The sequence below is a fragment of the Rattus norvegicus genome, chromosome 11 (assembly GCF_021556685.1).
Source record: "Rattus norvegicus strain SHRSP/BbbUtx chromosome 11, alternate assembly SHRSP_T2T, whole genome shotgun sequence".
NCBI classification, from domain to species: Eukaryota; Metazoa; Chordata; class Mammalia; order Rodentia; family Muridae; genus Rattus; species Rattus norvegicus.
Window position 1 is genome coordinate 98,319,872 of NC_141544.1, and position 22,856 is coordinate 98,342,727.

The 22,856-nt window shown below is 42.4% G+C and overlaps 1 protein-coding gene and 1 pseudogene across 1 annotated transcript in view; both read right to left on the reverse strand.

Moving 5' to 3' along the window:
• Positions 1 to 9,986: 9,986 nt before the first annotated feature.
• The window catches only part of Pkp2 (plakophilin 2), a 65,826-nt gene continuing 52,956 nt past the window's right edge, over positions 9,987 to 22,856 (reverse strand). Inside the window, exons 10-13 of the mRNA NM_001100499.1 lie at positions 19,588 to 19,741; positions 17,804 to 17,993; positions 12,805 to 12,892; positions 9,987 to 10,491 (exon numbers count right to left, since the gene is read on the reverse strand). Of these exons, the coding sequence (NP_001093969.1) occupies positions 10,423 to 10,491; positions 12,805 to 12,892; positions 17,804 to 17,993; positions 19,588 to 19,741 (501 nt within the window). The 3' untranslated portion in view covers positions 9,987 to 10,422. The remainder of the gene's footprint in view (positions 10,492 to 12,804; positions 12,893 to 17,803; positions 17,994 to 19,587; positions 19,742 to 22,856) is intronic.
• On the reverse strand, positions 19,839 to 19,987 carry LOC120095799 (U4 spliceosomal RNA; annotated as a pseudogene).

The window sequence follows — 22,856 nt, forward strand, 5'->3', positions numbered from 1 at the left end:
CTTTTCTTTCAAAACAGCTTTTTTTCTACAAAAGAAAATTAATTTTTACTATTGGGCAGAACTAACCCATTATTTGCCTTGGGTTCTACATTTTTTTACATTTATATTATGTGTATAGGTGTTTTCCCTATACGTGTGTCTGTGCCCATGGGACACCCGTAGAGTTATTGACTGTTCTAAGCCACCATGTAGGTGTTGGGAACAGAACCCAAGTCCTTTGCAAGAGCAGCCAAAACTCTTAACTAGGGTAGTCTTCCCATACCCAGGTGGTTTTTTTGGTTTATTTTATTTTATTTTTTTCTTTTAAAAAGACATACCCAGGTTTTCTGCTTGGGATAGCAAAGCTACACTAATTTCTGCTGCTATCCTATTATCAAGAAGGGGTAAGTGCTCACTTTATGTCTCTGGAAGATTCCCTGATTGAGTCCCCTTGAGTTCTGATGGGTTTGATGTGGACAGTAGTTCTCAACCTGTGGGTCCCAGCTGTTGTTTAAATCTCGGCTTGTGCCCAGACAAAGCACACCAAGCCAACATGGTTCCACATGGAGAGATTTAATGGGAGAATGAGACAAGGGGAAGGGACAAGAGAAAGAAGAGCGAGGGCAGAAAATGTCTGCCTTTTATTTGGAATATGACGTGACTGCTCCCAGGTGAAGTTGAGAACTAAGCCAAAGGTATGCTGGGAACGTATGGCTGTTGCCATGGCAACAGCGACCAGGTGTTGTTGTTGCTGGAGGTGAAAGCAATTCCTGATACCAAATACCTCCCTTTTTCTTATCATAAAAAGGAGATAAAAGGGAGGGGGAAGCTGATGGTGAAGGGGGATAGGGGCGCCATGTCTCTAAGGCTACTTCCTGCTGTCTTGGGGCATCAGCAATGTCAGGCTATAGTTGACTTTCACCATCAGGGTCCACTTGGTAAACGTTCTCATCAGGCTCCCCCGTGGACAGCGGCTGGTAATCCTGTAACAGGAACTGACTAATAGTTTGATTGGAAATTTTTTGTATCTATCATTGAAGGAATGTAGAGACAAGATTAATGAGGCAGGGAGCGAATAGTAATGCCAGGAAGAAGACTAGAAAGGGTGTTATGAGAAGGAGTGTGCACTTCTATATAGGGTTTTCAGAAGTCCAGGGACTGGAGTCCTCACATTCCTTGAAATTCTGCATGTCTGATTGAAGCTCCTGGATTTTATTTTTCACTATCCTGGATTGGTTGATGTAGAAACAGCATTCTTCTTGGAGGAACAGGTAAACACCACCTTCCTTAGCTGTCAGGACATCCAGCCCCGGTCAGTTCTGAAGCACCACATCTGCCAAAGAATGGATCTGTTTCTGGAGGGTCAGCATGGTTTCAGACATTTTTGAAAACTGCGTCAAGCTCATAAGTGAACTTATTTCATTGGGTCATAGAAGTAGTTATTCCTTTATTCCTGCAGTGCCAACGCCTATGGCTGTTCCTGCAGCGACCAAGAGTGGCACGACCTGCCCTGCCCTCTTGTGTTGGGCAGCTATCATGTCTACAGCTGGGATTGGCAGGGGCTCGTTCCCCTGGATTACCCCTGGTTCAGGGAAAAGGAGCACCAATGTGCAAACTCCTGACCAGCTGGCAGGCAGGCGATGGTATACCTGGGTGCCACAGAAGATTGATGTGTTCTGGGTTGCAGGGCACTGTGGCAGAGATTGGGTATCAAGGGTTGTAGTTCTGTTGCAGTCTAGGGAGCTTAGCATTCCTACAGAATGTGTCCAGGAGGTTTTAAAACAGTTTGTCACACAAAAAAAAAGAGAAATAGAGGAAAGGTATGGAGTCTTGTCCTGGATGACCTCTTATAGTTTTTCAAAAGTCACTGACTTTAAGGCTATCCTGAGGAGACCGGCCAGGAGACGGGTTATAAACCTATCTCTGACTGGGACACCACCTGTGGAATTATAATTCTATTGGGGATCTTGGTCAGGTACTGCCTCAGATCCAATAGGGTATGTCCCATCCGTTTGATGTATCTTGTCCACATGTATTTTCGCCTGCTCCCAAACTCACTGGCATTCCTCTGGAAGTAAATAATTAGTAAGTATCATATGTACATCATGGAAAGTCAAGCTATAAGACTGGAACTCTTTAACAAAGGCGGATGAGTTAGAGGTATAGAAACCCAATATGCTTTCTATTTGAGAAAGTTCATTCAATGAAAAAGGGACGTGTACCCTGACCAGCCCATCTACACCGGCCACCTCTCTCAATGAAAGGACTGGTGCTGGGTCAGGCATCTCTGCCAATGAGGGGTTTGGGGGTTTGGCTATGATCTTGGAATGGGTGATAAGAGGGGTGAAAGTAGGTGCCAGTACAGGGAGATTGGAACGTCCTGCAGTTGGCGCAGGAGAGGAGGGGTCTGGAGAGGTTGATCAAGGAGCCTCTGGGGTAACCTGGTGAGAAGGAGAAACTGAGGCAGCAGCTTGGGTTTTTGGAAGTGTGGAAGCAGGCCTGAGGCGAAGAGGAAGTGTTCCTTAGCTGGGTCAAGAGCTGTATTGTCATTTGGGGCCTGTTTCATAGCTAAGAGGAGTTGGGTGGGGCTACAAGAGGAACACAGAGAGGGGTTAGGGCGAAGATATATGAATGCTTGGACATAAAGAATCTCTTTCCATTTACCAGACTGCCGGCGGTAATTGTGAAGATCCCGAAAAGGTGTGGAATTTAGCATGCTGTCATGCAGCCATTTTGAACCATTATCTAATGAATACATTATTGAATATGTGTATCAGTTTTGATGTCCTCAGGTGACGCATTAATTTTAAAGTTTTGAAATTCTCCAAAAGACATCCCAAGGGTGTATGTGGGGGTACAGTCAAAGACCTCAAATTTCCCATGGGGGGAAGTCACCAATTAATTATCACTGGCGTCTTAATGGCAATGGTAGTATTCTGCCAGGTCAGGTGTCTGAGTCATCACTTAGGCTCCTGGAGGTTATAAACACATCAGAATTCGTTCCTACCCAGGCCTGGAATTTTGTGTCGGCTGGGAGAGCCCGGAGCGAGAGGGGAGTGTGGAACTGCTTTTGAGGGAAACTCTGCCCAATGATCGGGTCCTATTGCATATGTTAGCTAAGGAAATTCCCATAATCTCAGAAAAAACTGGCCAGGTTTTATCTGGGAAATTGGGGTCTTCCTTGTCAACTGGAATAGACCTACCAATCTGCAGGTGTCTGTGCGGAAATTGTAGCTGCAGTCTGGTAACAGGGAAAGTGGAACTGCGTAGTTGATGAGGGCCTGTCTAAGCGGCAAAAGCTGGCACAGTGGTAAACCATGGAGGGCAGCGGCTCATGGAGAAGTCGGCCTGCGAGCCAGCTGAAGCAGTAACTCACATGGAGGAAGTCTTGAGTCTCACAGCAGCCAGCAGGTGGCAGTGGAGGCCTAGAAGATCCAATGATCCAATTCAGGTGGTGTGCCACGGTGTGGGTGGATCTCCTTGGTCTGCTGCCACTGTGGTGGATCCCCCCACAGTCTGCTGCAGCTGTGGCCAGCCTTTAGCATTGTGTGTGTTGGGGTTGGGTTGGTGTTTAAATCTTGGCTTGTGTCCGGACAAAGCACACCAAGCCAACATGGTTCCACATGGAGAGATTTAATGGGAGAATGAGACAAGGGAAAGGGATGAGAGAAAGACTTGAGAGGAAGAGAGAGAAAGAGAGAGAGAGAGAGAGAGAGAGAGAGAGAGAGAGAGAGAGAGAGAGAGAGAGAGAGAGAGACAGAGAGAGAGAGAACACATCTGCTTTTTATTTGGAATATGACGTGACTGCTCCCAGGTGAAATTGGGAACTATGCCAAAGGTAAACTGGGAATGTATGGCAGTTGCCATGGCAACAGTGACCAGGTGGTGTCACTGCTAGGGGTGGGAGGAAGTTAAGTTTCAAACCAAGGGCAAAGGCCAAGGTGCCTATTTAAGAAAGAGGACCTGGCCACCAGACTCTCCCAGCATCCCTCAGTCCCTACCTGTTACAGGGACACTTCACCCTCTACCCAGAGCTTCATATTACGATTCATAGCAGTGGCAAAATTACAGTTATGAAGTAGCAGTGAAAATAATTATATGGTTGGGGGCCACCATAACATGAAGAATGATACTAAGGGGTTGAAGAGTTAGGAAGGTGAGAACCACCACTCTAGGTTATGGAAATGGAACAGAGAAGTGATTGGAATCTGGAACCAAAAGAAAGGGATAAAGGGGATACAATTCTTCAGGGAGCTTTGTTCTTTACTACTTGCTCTAAGATGATCCCTAGGGCCCCAGGTAAACTATGGGAATAATGTGGGGGTGTTAAAGTGAAACCTGGGGATCCTTCTGTAGCAGCCATTGAGAACTTAGGTAGCTCAGTGTTCTGAAGCATCTCATTTTGCTTTTTCCACAACCATATGAAGCAATGAGGTAAAATTAATATGTTGAAAGTTAACACCCATAGTATCATGTAGCTATGGGAAGTCAAAACTCAAACCCATGGTCCTCCTGCCCAGTGAACATGCTTCTGTCCCTGATGCCTCTGCAAGAAAACTTCACACTCCAAATTCAGGCACAGACTTTCCTCCAAGAACATTGTGCCATAGTTCAATTTCCTATTCTGTAGCTGTTGCTTGAAGGTGAGGAATAGTGAATGCCTAGAAAAGAGTCAACTGTCGCAGAGCAGGCTCTCCCAGCGAGAAGTCATACCATGCACGTAGACACTAACAGAGGAAGAATCCTTCAGTAGCATGCAGCTGGTCTCGCTAATGCACAAAAGGGAGCCAGCCTTGAACAGAAACCTTCACTACCTTATGTAGGCATTGGGCTTATGTGTCCCATATACACTGTCATCCATAAATCTCCCTACTCCCAGGTTACCTTGTGAACAATTTAAATATAGAGAGGATACTGCATGTCTGGCCACTTGGGCAGGTGGAGATTTACACAGCAAAGATAGTGCTAGAATTAATAGTTTTTAAGTACATCAGTTTTATTGTTTTGAATAGTAGCCGTCCAGGGTCATCTATCTTACCCACCTGGCAGAATCATGCTTTATGACAGATCAAGACTAAACGATGGCTGTGTCTCTGCCTTTCAGTCTTTGTTTCGGTAAGTAAGGGATGGGTCTAATGGCTGCTTCTGGTAAGTAAGGGATGGGTCTAATGGCTGCTTCTAAGTCAGGAGTGTCACTTTCGTTATGGGAACGGAGCCTAGCTGGGGGTCAGTCTTGATAACACTTGAGTTATTTCTAACAAGCCTGACTGTTGAACTGGACCTATCTCCCTTAGCTAAACTCTACTTTGTGTGACTTCATGTCCCTAAGCAAGTCTATTAGGAAATCCTGTAACGCCAATTGTGTTACTTCAAGTTTCTCCTACATCACTAGTTTATTCTGCCTCCTGTTGATCGGTCCAGCACCCTTTTTATGACTTTATTACCACACTTGAATGGACTTCTCAGGTTAGAGGCAGTTCCCAGCTTGTTCACCACTCTTACATTCTTTCCAGGGATTTTTTTTTCCTAATTCAATGTAAAAAACCCTCAGAAGAAACCACAGTTGAAACACACAGTGTTTGAAAGAACATGATTGTCTCGTAAGACAGATGAGATCCACTTAATAAACATGGTCAGAGTCATTCTTCTCTGTGTGTCTCCACATCCAGTGGGTCCTGGGACGTTAGCAGAGCAGTCTGCAGTCCTGTTTTTTCATTATCAGGACATTTCTGACAGTTCAATATCACCATCCATGGACCCCAGGGCAGGGATGACCAGTGCTGGCTGAAATGTAATTAGATTACATGGCCAGGATTTTACCGGTTTTAATGCTAAGAAGTGGTTTGAGATTGGATGTGTAGTTTAGTGGCACTGAGCCACCAAAGGCAATGGTGCCACTTAATTAGTGTAGAGCATTAAAGTCGTGTCAAGAAAACAGATTTTTAAAACCAGAACTTCAAAATCCCCCAATCAGATCCTAGGAAAAAAGAAACAAAATTTGCTAAGAAAAAAAAATCTTGTCTATTTTTTTCTCTTTTGCTGGTATTGTTGCTGGTTTGTTTGTCTTTTTTTTTTTTTACTTTTAACCTTTATTTATTTTTTAATGTGTATGAGTATTTTGCTTGTGTGTATGTCTGTGTGCATGTTGTGCTTGGTACCCACAGAGACCAGGCATTTCAGACATTTGTGAGCTTACTATAGAATTAATATATCTTGAAAGGGCCGTGAGAACACACTCCCCACACTCAGATATTAAGTTCACAACTAGTTCTGGCCAATGCACAAAAGGATCTATCCAGCCTTGAACAGAAATTTTTACCAGCTTATACAGTCCTTACGCTCACGCACTTACATAGAGTCATCTTAAGTTTCCTTAAATCATCCACAGGTTACACTTTCATAATTTAAACAGAGACAAGAAACTAAAACTGGTCTCTTAGGCAGAATTCTCTCTCTCTCTCTCCTCGAACTCTCTCTCTGAGACTAGGCAGGCCTCAAACTCAGAGATCTGCCTGTCTCTACCTCAAGTGTTAGGATTAAAGACATAGGCCACCATACCGTGTTTTTTGAATAATTGTTACCCAGGGTCCTCTTGCCCACCTGTCAGAATCTGCTTCTCCTGATAAGGTGGCGGTGGGATTGATGGCAGACTAGGACTTGGTGGTTGTGACCCGGTGCTGTTCCCCTTCCAGTCCTTTGATGTGAGGACGGGCCTGAGGACCAGTAGTACATCTGGGTTGTCTCCTTTTGTTATGGGAATGGAGTCTAACTAAGGTCAGTTAGTGAACAAACACTATCAAAACATTTCCCCCAGCAACCCTAAACTTCAGTTATTCTATGCAAATGTCCTTTCTGCAGTTCCTAATGAGTGTGGTAAGTATACTGCTTAGCTTCCAGCCATGCTACAGCTGCAAGCTTCTGGGGTTCTTGGGTAAAACAAGACACTGTAGAAACTGGAACATTCCATACGGTGAAGCCAATCTCAGTAAGATCTACGGGCGTGTTCTTGGATTGATAGCTTACCAGTCCTCAGCTGCAGTGTAATCCGTGATGCTGAAATTGAAAGGTCCCCTCCCAGCAGCCATGGGACTGCTGGTTACAGTGATGAGCACCCGTGCGTGGCCAACGAAACAGCAGCACTGTATGGGCACGCTCTTCATGTCTTGCCAGATATGCGGTGTGCTAGCAGCTTACAGGCAGAGTTCAGGCTTCTGAGACTTGAACTGCTCATCGATGTTAGGTTTATGAGAAAAGCCTGATTAGCCAGTGGGAATGTTGCTGCTGTCTCAACACGTTCCCCTGGGTAATAGCTACCTTCTGACTTATCTAACTGCTGTCAGTTTGCAGTACTCCGCATGAGCAAAATGCTTAGAGAATGGTTCTCGATCTACTAAAATATGCAAGTCTTCATATTGTCTGTTTAAAATGAACTCCAAGGATGGCTCACTATGAGATTTTAGCCTGATGAACCCATAGACGTGCCACGGCGTGAGAGGTCAGGTGGAATGGTTAGGTGAGCCCTCTGTCAGGTCACAGAGATAGGAGCTTTGGTTTGGAGGAGCCAAGCCCTTTGCTTCAGATAGGCCTCCGTACCTTTGCATTGTGACTTTAGGAATATGATTATCTCTGTCTTAGATTGTCCCATGTATACTCTTTTTTTTTTTTAAACAAAAAGAAGCCTGAGGAGGGTAAGATACCACTGAGTGTCTGCTGGTCTCTAGCTGACACAACCGAGTGACTGGGCAGCATCTTCTGTACCACATGGACTGTCAGGCTCCACAGGATAACACAGCACCCATGAGACTCTGGTTCATGGCTATAAAATGTTCTCCTTTCTGCCTAGCATTCCAACAGCATTCTTTCTCCCCTCTGAACACACTCACCACAAGGAGACAGTTTGTCACACCTTAAAAAGCTGGCATTTATTTCCTAAGAGTCCGTCAGTACCACTGCAATCAAGCAGATTGTATTTTGAAAAGTTGGTTCCTTTTTGTTTGTTTGTTTGTTTGTTTGTTTGTTTTCTCCCCCTACAAATGTTTTTGTTTTCATCCCCTAGCAAATACCACACGACTGAATCTCAAAGTGTGCCTATTACAATGGGCAGGAGCTGAATGACTGAGTCCGTTTTCTGCTGTCATCAGGACTGAGTCTTTTTGGGTACAAGAAGATTCTCCAGAAGGGTGACTAGGTGTCTTCTAAATTTCTTCCTAGCCCTGAGATTTGGTTCGAAGCTTCTTCTGCAAGTGTGTAAAACACATGTGCGCTACAGCCGTCCTCACTTCAGGATGAAAGTCTGTAGAAATCTCACACCATATTTCACACATGCACACACTTTTTCTATAGAGGGTGACTTCTTTGGTATTAAAGTGGTTTGTTGAGCCTGGCTACCTATCCTCACTTTTGGCATGTTAATCTCCCCTTTACTTTATGGATGGTCTTTTGCAGATACATTGGGGATAGTCAGGTGAACCAAATGCTCCCACAATGTAATCCTAAGCCCGACACCTCCCAGATTCTAGAAATCTACTTAATAGTCTTGGATATGGGAGTAGCCCTCAAACCACACAGCACTGATGAGAAGGGGGGCACCCCATGCTTTGTGGGATGGGCAGTCAGGACACAACAGCCTGTGTACCTACAACACTGGTCAGAACTGATGTTCACCTATGCTCCTCCCTGGAGATGCTGACAGAGTAAAGCAGAGGCCATTTGTTAGCAGGACGCAGCAAGAGGACCAAGTTAGCTGATTTCCCATAGACTCAGGCTCGACAGTGACAACAGTGATGAGTCTTTCTGTTTTAATATACTTTGGTCATGATAGAAAAAAATTTCTTGGAAAGAATTTAGTACTTTGATTTGGAAATAAATATAAATAGCCTTAGGTGACTCCACTTTCACTCATTCTGTATTTAATATATCTGATACACTATTAACACCTTAAGATAGAGACACTAAAAGAAACAGAGAACCCCATGGAAACTTTAAACTTATATCACTTATCAGGAGAAATAAATGAAACCTAAATGATTATCGTTAGAACTTTAGTGAAAGTTTCTCTCTTCAGTATTTAAAAAAATAGGGGTTGGGGATTTAGCTCAGTGGTAGAGCGCTTGCCTAGGAAGCGCAAGGCCCTGGGTTCGGTCCCCAGCTCCGAAAAATAGAACCAAAAAAAAAAAAAAAATCTCTCAACCTGGGCTAATTATTTAAGCTGGAGCTTTTAAAGTTAAAAGTATTTTAAGTTATAGCACAATTCAGACCTAAATGCCCATTTAAATAGAAATAGGAATTTAATTTTTGTTCCTTTTTTCCCCCCACCAAAGTAGCTGTAGGGTTTTTTTTTTCTTCTTTTACTTTTTTATGCAAATGAAGTCAGACTTCAAAGGAGCAATAAATGGCAGAACTGTAGTTAAGGAGGAATGGCAATGGCTTTCATTACTGTCTTGTTAAAACTGCATTTCCCATAGATGCACTTCCTAGCCAATGTCAGCTGCCGGAGGCTGGCACTTCTCAGTTTCGGGCTGTAAGAGCTTCCTGCCTTGTCTCTGAGGCTTCCTGACCTGATACCAGGGGGAGAGCATGAGCTGCAGCAGCCCTGTGCTTTAAGAGTTGGACAAAGTTGACATACGTTTCATTAAAACAAGCTGCTCTCAGTACCTATCTGGCCTCGCTCCTCTGTGGCCCTCGGCTCCTCTTGAAGGACAGTGTTCGTACCAATTCCACTGGGTACAAAAGCCTAGATTATATTGTAATTAGAGAGATTCAAGCCTACTGATGACATTATAGGCAAACCATTTCTTGGAGCAAAAATCCCATTCACACGATGATGAGAGAGTACATGGGATTTTAGAATCAACACTTGTCCTTATGTTTGCTATGACCGCTTCTCCACCTTACTGTCACACAGCTCTGTAGTCTCCGTACCTGCCTTACATTCATTTATGCTAGAGAAAGAAAAGGCAAAGCCAAGAACGGCAATGCAGCAGGGCCAAGAACAATCACAGAGGAAGTGATCTGCCATCAAAGCTTTATTCCTGCACTTGGGTCCTGTGCAGCACTGGTGCACACACACCTCTGGCTCACTAAGGAGGTGACATGCAGACAAGTGACTAGGCTTCCTCAGATTCCTCCGATGAGCACCCACATGGGTGTACATAAGCCTGGATACTGATGCCCATCATCTGCACAGGGAACACGGATTCCACACTGGTGCGACCTGGCAAGTCTCCAGGATGTCTAACAAAATCATATTCAGATATTCGTTACTAGATTTGGGGGATGAAAATAGAAAAGAGTATAAACAAAGCATGCTTTTTGAGGTTTCTTGGGTCAGTTAGTAGAAAAATAGGTGTTTTCTTTGGGGATTTTTTTTTTGTTTTTTGTTTTTTGTTTTATTTTTTCAGTGGAGAATTGTGAAGCTGGAGTTCCTGAGTCGTCTTCTCCTTATTAGTCTTTAAGGGAGTGGGAGGCCTTGGCAGTCCGGCTGTTGACGAAGTCCGTCTTCTTAAACTGAGCCTTTAGAAGAAGCAGACAAAAATAGAAAATATAAAAATTCTCACATAAGAAAATGCCTCATCCACTTGTCAATTGAAGGATATTTAGGTTGTTTGCATTTTCTGGCTGTTGTGAACAGGGCAGCAGTGAACAGGCGTCTGTCTCACACAATGTCCTGAGGACATACGTCAAGGAGTCATAGAGCTGGTCATATAGTGATTTATTTTTCACACTCTGAGAGTGAAAAATCCATACTGATTTCCAGAATGGCTGCAACAGTGTGCAGTCCCAACAGTGAATGAGGTTGCTGCTTTCCCATAATCCTTACCTACTCTTTTCACTCTTAATCTTAGCATTCTGATGGGGAAAGAGGAAATCTCAAATACTGTTGAAATACTTTCTTGAAACAACCTAAATGCCCTTCAGTTGATGACTGGATGATAAAAATGCAGTACATGTACACATCGAAACTCTATTCACCTGTGAAGAAAAATAAAGGCATATAATTTTCAGGTACAGGGATGAAACTAAAACATATTTTACTGAGAGAGGTGATCCAGACCCAGAGAATCAAGTCACATGTTCTCTCTTATTTTACGGCTCTAGCTCTTAATCTTCATATGGAAGCCTGGAGTATCTGCAGAAGCCAGAAGGAGAAAAGGGGGATCGAAGTTGGGCCAGAGTGAGGCAAAGGTTGGGCTACGGGGCAATAAAGGAAAGGTGGGGTCATGGAGTGAGGGAAAGTTCTTGAATGACAAGACACAGGTGATAGGAAGGTGGAAATGGAAAAGATGGGAACATATTAATTGGAGATTTGGGGGGGTGATACAGACAAAAAGGGAAGGAGGAAGGATAAGGAACACTAAGAACGTTTGAAAAAGCATAGCAAATTATTTTATGTTTATTTAAAATTACATATATGTGTATACATGGATATAGAGCTTAATGACGTTATACCACTTGGGGTGATAATGTTTCCCTAAAAAGCCATGGACTATCTAACAAAACCTCTGGTACTACACATGAGAAACCCTCTTCTTCTTTGCTGGTCAAGGGAGACCATAAGACTCCCAAAGCAACATAAGCCATTACTATTTCCTGTGTTGCCTCCTAGAACTTGAAGGTAAATTCCTACTGCTGAAGACGCCACACACTGTGCACAGAGGACTTGGAGGAAGCGAGCTGGAACTGACCTGGAAGCCTCCTTCTTAAGGAGTGGCTCTCACATATCAGTAGTTGCCAAGGGAGAGGATGATCAATCAGTAGTCGTCGTTCCCTGTAAAGCCTGTGTACCACAACAAGGATTGGACCGACAAGATACGCTCAAATCGTGGTGGTTCTGTCTGGGAGGTGATTAACAACTGTCTAATTGGGTTTCTGACCACTCACTGTAGGGAAATAATGTTTGGTACTGTAAACCCTAGAGAGGTCATATCCCCAAAATTAGTCTACTACTGCCATATCCTAAATCAGTATAATTTCTAATTTGTATTCTAATTACTTTTCCTTAGAGCCACAAAAAGAAGTGTAGCTCTCACTCATCACCAAAGAAGCTTCCTTTTGCAACATACAGAAACTATTACGGATATCTACAACGGATCAAAATGTAGAGAGTATGGGACCATGCAGTGCCCTGCTACAAGTGGTGCATCTGTGATGCAACCCTCTACCTAGAGCCCAGGGAGAATCATGGAAGAAAGGATAGAAAGATCCTATGAGCCAGAGGTTGCTAGACTGTATCGTGTCCCCTAGATATGGCAGGGGAAATGGATCCATGAACTTTCAATAATATAATCATTTGAACACAACCAGCAAACTGGCACTACCAGTTGACATATCAATGTGGACAAAGGAAATTCACATCGCCCTTCTAGATGAAGAGCCACAGGGATCAAGGGAGAGGGAGAACCAATCGTTCCCAGGGATGAACTCCTACACAGGTTGTCAACTGTGGACATGAGCAAAGCTGAGTAGACTCAGTGGGTTCCATATACGCTCGAGTACACACACACAGACACACACACACACACACACACACACACACACACACACATACACACACACGTATTCATGCACATATGTATATACATGTAACAATAATACTTAAAGAAGAGAACCTGAATTTGCAAGAGAGGAACCAGAAGGGGAGGAAGAGGTAGAAGTGTTGCAGATACTGTGCTCATGTATGAAATTCTCAAAAAACAAAACAAAACAACAAAAACATGTTCAAGAAACAAAGAAGGAAGAAGAGGAAGAGGATGATGATGAAGAGGAGGAAGAGCAATTTGCTGATTTCTCACGAGGGGTCAGGTTTTAGCTGGTCAGTGTTCTTACCTTCTTGTAGGCATTATGGAGCTCGGTGTGTGCCCACAGAGAGTACAGGAGGACAGAGGCAGCTTTGCTGGCCTTGTTGGGGGCATAGCTGAAAGGACAGAGATGTGTCTGGGTCAGTGAGAATGTGCAGTTTTAGCCATTTCATTCACGTTTCTCAACTCTCTGCTCAGTGTGGCTTTAACAGTTGCCTCAAGCTCACTTTTCAGGAAGCTTTTAAATTATATATATATATGTATATATATATATATGTATATATATATATATCACAAAGGTAGTGCTAATAAATAAATAATCTATAAAGGAAAAATCCATGGTATTTATATACTTTTTTTTTTTTTTTGGTTCTTTTTCGGAGCTGGGGACCGAACCCAGGGCCTTGCGCTTCCTAGGCAAGCGCTCTACCACTGAGCTAAATCCCCAACCCCTTTTCTTTTTCTTTTTGTTTTTTTTTTTTTGTTTTTTTATTTATATACATTTTTAAGCCATTAATTACTTGTAGACCCTTACATTTATATAGTTATAATACATATTTACAGATTGCGACACAGAAAAACAACTGAAAATGTGTGTGCCTCTGAGACTAAAAAGGCCCTATCGATACAGGCAGAAAACAGTCTTTTCAAGTCAATACATATACTCTTGTGGTAATACTTGCTAAAATAGCTTAAAATTATTTGTGTCTTCCGCATAGGGCTGACAGAAGCTTACTCGATCACAAATCCAATTCCCCACCACATTTGACAATGGCACTGGTTTTTCAATGTTCCTTTTCTAAATCTGTCTTACACTTCCCATTTCTAGCTAGAGATCAGTTTCTTCGTGGATTTCACTACTTTCTATTACCGACCAAACCATGGTGGAACTTCCTTTTTCAAAGATTGTGGTTTATTTCCTGTGGCACAAAAGTCTACTGACGTGCAATCAAGAAGACAGAAAGCAAACGACAATGAATACAAATTGTTCTGTGCATTAGTTGTTTGGCACTTGAGTTTTTTGTTTTAAAGATTTAATGGGGGAGAATCCCACTTTGCCTATGGTCCACTATTTTATTTTGTTTGGTTTTTCAAGACCGGGTTCTCTGTGTAGCCCTGGTTGTTCTCCCCGTACACCAGGCTGGACTCAGAACTCCGCCTGCTGAGTACTGGTATTAAAGTGTGTACCACCACCTCCTTGCTAGTCTGTCTGTCTGTCTGTCTTCCTTCCCTTTCTTTCTTTCTTTCTTTCTTTCTTTCTTTCTTTCTTTCTTTCTTTCTTTCTTTCTTTCTTTCTTTCTTTTTTAAGAAGCCCTTATATTTGTGGATCTCTGGTAGCTTTGAGAGCAGAGCCAATTAGGAAATGAGTCCAAAGTTGTAGTGATATGGAAGGTAAATATCCTCTTTTTTTTAAATTGGGTATTTCTTATTTACATTTAAATGTTATTCCCTTTTCTGGTTTCTTGTCCATAAGCTCCATACCCCCTCCCTCACCTTCTATAAGGGTGTTCCCCTCCCCATCCATCCCTCCTTACCCACCCCCCAATCCCCTACACTGGGGGTTCAACTTTGGCAGGACCAAGGGCTTCTCCTTCCATTGGTGACAGCAAGGCCATCCTTTGCTACATATGCAGCTGGAGCCCAGGGTCAGTCCATGTATAGTCTTTGGGTAGTGGTTTAGTCCCTGGAAGCTCTGGTTGGTTGGGATTGTTGTTCATATGGGGTCTCAAGCCCCTTCAGTTCTTTCAGTCCTCTCTCTGATTCCTTCAATGGGGGTCCCGTTCTCAGTTCAGTGGTTTGCTGCTGGCATTTGCCTATGTATTTGCTGTATTCTGGCTGTGTCTCTCAGGAGAGATAAACATCCGGTTCCTGTCAGCCTGCTTCATCTACCTTATCTAGTTTGGTGGCTGTATATGTATGGGCCACATGTGGGGCAGGCTCTGAATGGGCGTTCCTTCAGTCTCTGTTCTAAACTTTGCCTTCCTATCCCCTCCCAAGGGTATTCTTGTTCCCCTTTTAAAGAAGGAGTGAAGCATTCACATTTTGATCATCCTTCTTGGGTTTCATGTGTTCTGTGCATCTTGGGTAATTCGAGCATTTGGGCTAATAGCCACTTATCAATGAGTGCATACCATGTGTGTTTTTCTGTGATTGGGTTACTTCACTCAGGATGATATTTTCTAGTTCCATCCATTTGCCTATGAATTTCATGAAGTCATTGTTTTTGATAGCTGAGTAGTACTCCATTGTATAGATGTACCACGTTTTCTGTATCCATTCCTCTGTTGAAGGGCATCTGGGTTCTTTCCAGCTTCTGGCTATTATAAATAAGGCTGCGATGAACATAGTGGAGCACGTGTCCTTGTTATATGTGGGGGCATCTTTTGGGTATATGCCCAAGAGAGGTATAGCTGGGTCCTCAGGTAGTGCAATGTCCAATTTTCTGAGGAACTTCCAGACTGATTTCCAGAGTAGTTGTACCAGTCTGCAATCCCACCAACAATGGAGGAGTGTTCCTCTTTCTCCACATCCTCGCCAGCATCTGCTGTCGCCAGAGTTTTTGATCTTAGCCATTCTCACTGGTGTGAGGTGGAATCTCAGGGTTGTTTTGATTTGCATTTCCCTTATGACTAAAGATGTTGAACATTTCTTTAGGTGCTTCTCAGCCATTCGATATTCCTCAGCTGTGAATTCTTTGTTTACCTCTGAACCCCATCTATCTTATCTAGTTTTGGTGGCTGTACATATATGGGCCACATGTGGGGCAGGCTCTGAATGGCCGTTCCTTCATTCTCTGCTTTAAACTTTGCCTCCCCTATTCCCTCCTATGGATATTTTTTGTCCCCCTTTTTAAGAAGGAGAGAACATCCACATTTTGTTCATTCTTCTTCTCGAGTTTCATGTGGTCTGTGGATTGCATCTTGGGTAATTAGAGCTTTTGGGCTATTATCCACATATCAGTGAGTAAATATCATGTGTGTTTTTCTGTGATTTAGGTTACCTCACTCAGGATACTTTCTAGTTCCATCCATTTGCCTATGAATTTCATGAAGTCATTGTTTTTGATAGCTGAGTAGTACTCCATTGTGTAGATTACCACATTTTCTGTATCCATTCCTCTGTTGAAGGGCATCTGGGTTCTTTCCAGCTTCTGGCTATTATAAATAAGGCTGCTATGAACATAGTGGAACATGTGTCCTTGTTGTATGTTGGAGCATCTTTTGGGTATATACCCAGGAGATGTATAGCTGGGTCCTCAGGTAACATATAATGCAATGTCCAATTTTCTGAGGAACCTCAAGACTGATCTTTTTAAAGATTTATTCATTTATTATATATAAGTACACTGTAGCTGTCTTCAGACACACCAGAAGAGGGCATCAGATCTCATTACAGATGGTTGTGAGCCACCATGTGGTTGCTGGGATTTCAACTCAGGACCTCTGGAAGAGCAGTCAGTGCTCTTAACCACTGAGCCATCTCTCCAGCCCCAGACTGATTTTTATAGAGGTTGTACCAGTTTGCAATCCAACAATGGAGGAGTGTTCCTCTTTCTCCACATCCTTACCAGTATCTGTTGTCACCTGAGTTTTTTTATCTTAGCCATCGGTGAGAGGTGGAATCTTAGGGTTCTTTTGATTTGTATTTCCCTGATGACTAAGGATATTGAACATTTCTTTAGGTGCTTCTCTGACATTTGATATTCCTCAGCTGAGAATTCTTTATTTAGCTTTGTACCCCATTTTTTAATAAGGTTATTTGGCTCTCTTGAGTCTAACTTCTTGAGTTCTTTGTTTATTTTGGATATTAGCCCTCTATCAGATGCAGGATTGGTAAAGATGTAGGATTGGTTGCCATTTTGTCCTAATGACAGTGTCCTTTGCCTTACAGAAGCTTCGCATTTTTTGAGGTCCCATTTGTCAATTCTTTATCTCAGAGCCTAAGCTACTGGTGTTCTGTTCAGGAAATTTTCCCCAGTGCCCATGTGTTTGAGACTCTTCCCTACTTTTTCTTCTATTAATTTGAGTGTATCTGGTTTGATGTGGAGGTTCTTAATCCACTTGGACTTAAGGTTTGTACAGAATGGAGTGATTTGCATTCTTCTACATGATGACCTCCAGTTGAACTAGCACCATTTGTTGAAAATGCTATCTTTTTTCCATTGGATGGTTTTAGCTCCTTTGTCAAAGATCAAGTGACCAGAGGTGTGTGGGTTCATTTCTGGCTCTGCAATTCTATTCCACTGATCTATCTGCCTGTCTCTGTACCAATACCATATAGTTTTTATCACTATTGCTCTGTAATACTGCTTGAAGTCAGGGATAGTGATTCCCTCAGAAGTTCTTTTATTGTTGAGAATAGTTTTAGCTATCCTGGGTTTTTTGTTATTCCAAATGGATTTGCAAATTGCTCTTTCTATCCCTATGAAGAATTGAGTTGGAGTTTTGGTGGGGATTGCATTCAATCTGTAGATTGCTTTTGACAAAATGGCCATTTTTACTGTATTAATCCATGAGCATAGTCTATCATTCTTTTTTTTTTTTAAGATCTATTTATTTATTATATACACAGTATTCTGCATATATAGCTGCATGTCAGAAGAGGGCACCAGAGCTCATTACAGATGGTTGTGGGTCATCATGTGGTTGCTGGGAATTGAACTCAGGACCTTTGGAAGAGCAGTCAGTGCTCTTAACCACTGAGCCATCTCTCCAGCCCTAGTCTATCATTCTTGAATCACAATCATTGCTCTGGGAAGCTAATTCATCATACCAGTAACTAGAGTTCACAAGTAAAGAAACCATGGAGTCTGACTTTTAGAAGAGAATGGATGTCTAAGCTTGGCTTACTCAGTTCTTTTCTTGCGCAATAACCAAGAACTAGAGGAGATGCAGCCCTGGTCTGTGATGCTGCTTGGGGCTATGCTGCCCATGGGATTCAGGAAAGAGTAACCGCAGTTATAACATTTATATAGCACTGACAGCAGGCAAATAGAGACCGTGATGGGCAGGTACTAAGAGACTTACCCTTCTCCTATGCTGATGGTCATAATTTTCTGCAGCCCTCCAGTGTTCAGAAGGTCTCGTGCATTCTGGTAACTATTTTGCATTAAATTGTTCAACGTATAGCAAGCAGAAGCTGTAGTTTCAATGAGGAGGTCAGTACTTGGGACTGTGTCAGGAATTATAGAAACCAAATCTGGTAGAGTTTCTTTAGCTACAAATGGAAAGAAAAACAATGCTTGATTAGAAAGATTTTTCCTTTGGGAGAATATGTGCGTACATGTGTATGTGCCACACGCACATGAGTATTCAGTATGTGTGCCTACCGCGCATGCACATGCAAGTCAAAGTAGGCTATACCTGTTTTTCTTGTTCCCTTTCCACCTACCATGTTGAGACAGGGTCTCTACCTAGACCAAAAGCTTGGTTTTCTGGGTGTGCTGGCTGGCCAGGAAGCTCTGAGGTCTCCCTATCCCACCTCCAAGTGCTGGGGTCACCAGTCACCGGGTGACAAATGTATGGAAAGATGCTGAGTCTCTATAATCAAATCTGAAGATCTTTCCAGAGAGGATGTCCTGTTCTCAGTGTGCCGCAAACCTTTCCAGAGTTAAGGTGACATCAATATCAAGAATTTTAAAATTTCATATTCTTCAACCAATTCCATTTCTGGCAATGGAGATATTACCTTAAAAGTGGAAAAAGACTTCTACAAAGATATTTCATATATATATACTAAAAACATCATAAAGGTATAACTATCCTATAGGCATATCTTTAGTTAACTAAAATAAACTTGAAAAAAGAATCAAGTTTCTCATTCAGTTCAAAAGAGGAGGATTTAACCACCTTTCCTTAAACCAAGGACCAATCCACAGCAGATTCTTCAGATCCCTGGTTCTGCAGGGCATACAAGCTACCTTCTCATCTCTGACAAATTTCTCTAATGTATAGTATCGGAAATAACACTCTCTTTCTCCGCAGGTTGTTCTGAGTGAGCTCAGGAGTTAATGAACATTACTTTGGCCACACATACTAAGCTCTCAAAAGATGAAGTTTTCATCAGAAGGTTAAACCACCAACTGAAGACCTTGAGAACATGAGTATTCCTTTTACAACTTATGTGGACAACATGGAAATAGTTGCAAGCCAGATAACAGGAAGGCCTGAGCTGCTCACTGAGCTGTGCCAACTCCTTCTCATCATCACACCCCACCAGGGGATCCCTTCCATAGAGTTGTTTTGTTTTGTTTTGTTTTGTTTTGTTTTGTTTTTGTCACCTTTACTTGTCTTAGGACAATACATGTATGAAAATACATTCTATAACATAATATGGGAAGCTGTCTATCTGAACCTGTAGTCACGATATATTCATTCCCCTGCCCCATCTCAATAAACTAACAAACAAATAAATAAATGAAAACCTACCTATCTAGAAATCTCATTAAAAACACAACATGCATTGAAATGAATTTTTACTTATTCCTGGCTACTAAAACTCAGAAATGAGATAGGTCTTATTGTTTAAATTGAAGATAGATAAAATTGGCAATTTTAAAATGACATGTATGTTGCTGACAAACATGTGTATGAGACCCACCCTCTGAATGGAACAGCTGATGGGGCGAGAGGTTCGATGCAAATCTAATCAAAGCAAATTAGCTAAAAGGCTGGATATTAGGCCAATCCAATGCCAGTGAATGAGGGCACCTGCCCCAGCCTGTGGGGTAGCAAAGCCAGGCTATTTATCTCCTGCTTTCCTGCACTTGGATATTCAGAATGCACCTAGGGTAATTAGACCAACCACTCACCAATTTCATTCTGCAGAGAAAGATTCCGTGACAAATTCCTCAGCAGGGAGACTGCAGTCTTTTTCACACTGGGATCACCCACGTGCAGCATCTTCCGGGTGTGCTGAAGACCATTTTCCTTCTGGACAACCATGCGAGCTACCGATGTGGGTATCTGTTGTGAGACACATCCTGTAAATGCTATCACACTTGCTATCAGAGAAGTTCTCTGTAGATTCCAAAGGTTGAGGAAGGATAAAAGCTAGAACTATAATGAAAGCAGTTTACAGATATTTTCTTTTAAATCTTATGGATTTTCAATATAGTTAATTAATAAAAATATTTTCCAGTATTTTTCAATTAGCAATAATCGCGCCTCGGATAAACCTCATTGGCTATGATACTGCCACTGCGCAAAGCTTTTTCCAGTATTTTTAAACAATTAAAAGTTGGTTACTTTTTGCTATTTTACATCTGTGTATAGATAAAATAGGTCTGATATTACTTTGTGCTTCACATAAAATTTTTAATGTTTGTGTGCGTGTGTGCGTGCATGTGTGTGTGTGTGTGTGTGTGTGTGTACACTCCTGTAAACGCTTGTAGAAGACAGAGGAGGATATCAGGTGTCTTCTGTCATTCCCCATTTTATTCCCTTGAGCCAGGGTTTCAGTGAACCTGAATTTTGGTGTTTCTGCTAGGCTGACCAGCAAGCTCTTGGGATCTACATGTTTCCATTACCTCAGGGTGGCCATGTTGGCTTTTTTTTTTTTTTTTTTTTTTTTATTAACTTGAGTATTTCTTATATACATTTCGAGTGTTATTCCCTTTCCCGGTTTCCGGGCAAACATCCCCCTCCCCCCTCCCCTTCCTTATGGGTGTTCCCCTCCCAACCCTTCCCCCATTGCCGCCCTCCCCCCATAGACTAGTTCACTGGGGGTTCAGTCTTAGCAGGACCCAGGGCTTCCCCTTCCACTGGTGCTCTTACTAGGATATTCATTGCTACCTATGGGGTCAGAGTCCAGGGTCAGTCCATGTATAGTCTTTAGGTAGTAGCTTAGTCCCTGGAAGCTCTGGTTGCTTGGCATTGTTGTACTTTTGGGGTCTCGAGCCCCTTCAAACTCTTCCAGTTCTTTCTCTGATTCCTTCAATAGGGGACCTATTCTCAGTTCAGTGGTTTGGGCTGCTGGCATTCGCCTCTATATTTGCTGTATTCTGGCTGTGTCTCTCAGGAGCGATCTACATCCGGCTCTTGTCAGTCTGCACTTCTTTGCTTCATCCATCTTGTCTAATTGGGTGGCTGTATATGTATGGGCCACACGTGGGGCAGGCTCTGAATGGGTGTTCCTTCAGTCTCTGTTTTAATCTTTGCCTCTCCCTTCCCTGCCAAGGGTATTCTTTTTCCTCATTTAAAGAAGGAGTGAAGCATTCACATTTTGATCATTCGTCTTGAGTTTCGTTTGTTCTAGGGATCTAGGGTAATTCAAGCATTTGGGCTAATAGCCACTTATCAATGAGTGCATACCATGTATGTCTTTCTGTGATTGGGTTAGCTCACTCAGGATGATATTTTCCAGTTCCAACCATTTGCCTACGAATTTCATAAACTCGTTGTTTTTGATAGCTGAGTAATATTCCATTGTGTAGATGTACCACATTTTCTGTATCCATTCCTCTGTTGAAGGGCATCTGGGTTCTTTCCATTTTCTGGCTATTATAAATAAGGCTGGGATGAACATAGTGGAGCACGTGTCTCTTTTATATGTTGAGGCATCTTTTGGGTATATGCCCAAGAGAGGTATAGCTTTTGATGTGCATGAAGGGCAGTCAAATTAAGGTTCTTATGCTCGCAAGTAAGTATATGTGACCACTGAGCATCCCACAAGGTTTGAATAATATAAACTTAATTGGACAGTATGTTTTCTAGCATCTTGAACTATTCAGTTAAGATAAGCTCTTCTTTGTGGTCTTGGTAGAGTTTGGCCACACAGATGCTAGCCACTTAGCTGAAACTAAGTGAAGACTACAGCTAAGACTTGGTGGACCTGAGTCTGCTTTCCTGGATTGCCAACTGAGGTGAGAAAATGTAAGCTTCTTTCTTACCGATTTGCTTCATTTACTAGTTGATGCTTAGTTATTGTTCTGTTATTCTGGTTCAAGTTTCAGGGATTAACATATTTCCACAAACTTATTTCTAAATTACAAACCCAATTCATTCTAAAAAGAGAATTGGGATTTTTAAAGAAATGCTTTTATTGATCTTTGAGAATTTCATACAATGTATTTTGGTCATATTTATCCTTCCCTCCTAACTCCTTCCTGATCCACCCTCAGATCCTCCATATCCAGCCAACTTCGAGTTTTCTTCTTTTAAAAACCCTTGATATACCTGCCTCTCTAGTATACCCACCAATGTATTTTAAACTTGCCTTGATTTATGATTTTTTTTTGTTCTGTAAAACTATAACAACGTCATAAAACTTCTTTCACATTGCAATATGGAATTTGAAGTAGCCTAAAGCTGTGTTCCCTGACAATGGTCATTCATGATAAACTCCAGAATAAACTATCTTATTCACCTTCTAAAAAGAAAAAAGGAAGAAAGAAACTCGTCCAGTGCAACTGGTGCTGCTCAGTCACTATTAGATATGGGCCTGCCCTGCAGTATGGCTGACTTACCAGGGATCATAGCACCAGAGAAACACAACTTTCCTTTTCTCAGTGGCTGTCAATTCCAATGGCTCCTCAGAGGTGGGGCTCTGGGTTTTCCTCCACCCCTAGCACTTGGATTTGTCTGTCTTGAGTTTGTGTGCATCTTATGTGAGCCCTCGTACTCCTGTGAGTTCCTATGGATTCGCACTGTCGGGTAGATGGGGAAAAGATAATCCACATTGCTAGTTGGATTATCTTTTCTTACCATGTAACTTGCTCTGTAGACCAGGCTACCTCTGAATTTACTGAGATCTCTCTGCTCTGTATCCCGAGCACTGGGATTAAAGTCTGGGCCACTATGCTGGCATGGATTACTATAATCTGTGTATCTGAGACTACTGCTGTCCTAGGTCTAGGAAAAATCTTACTGAGGATCTAAATGTTGATCCGGCCCCTTTTAGCATCAAGAGCTCTCAAAACTGGAGCCTTGGCTTGTGTCTGTGACTTTATAGTAAACTTCTGTTTGAAGCTAATATGAGCTACTATGACAAAATTCTTGTGATTCTTAACCATTCTTCAGGACGTTTGTCATTTACTGACTCATAAACAATTTGCCTCTTACCACATGTACTCTTCATTTT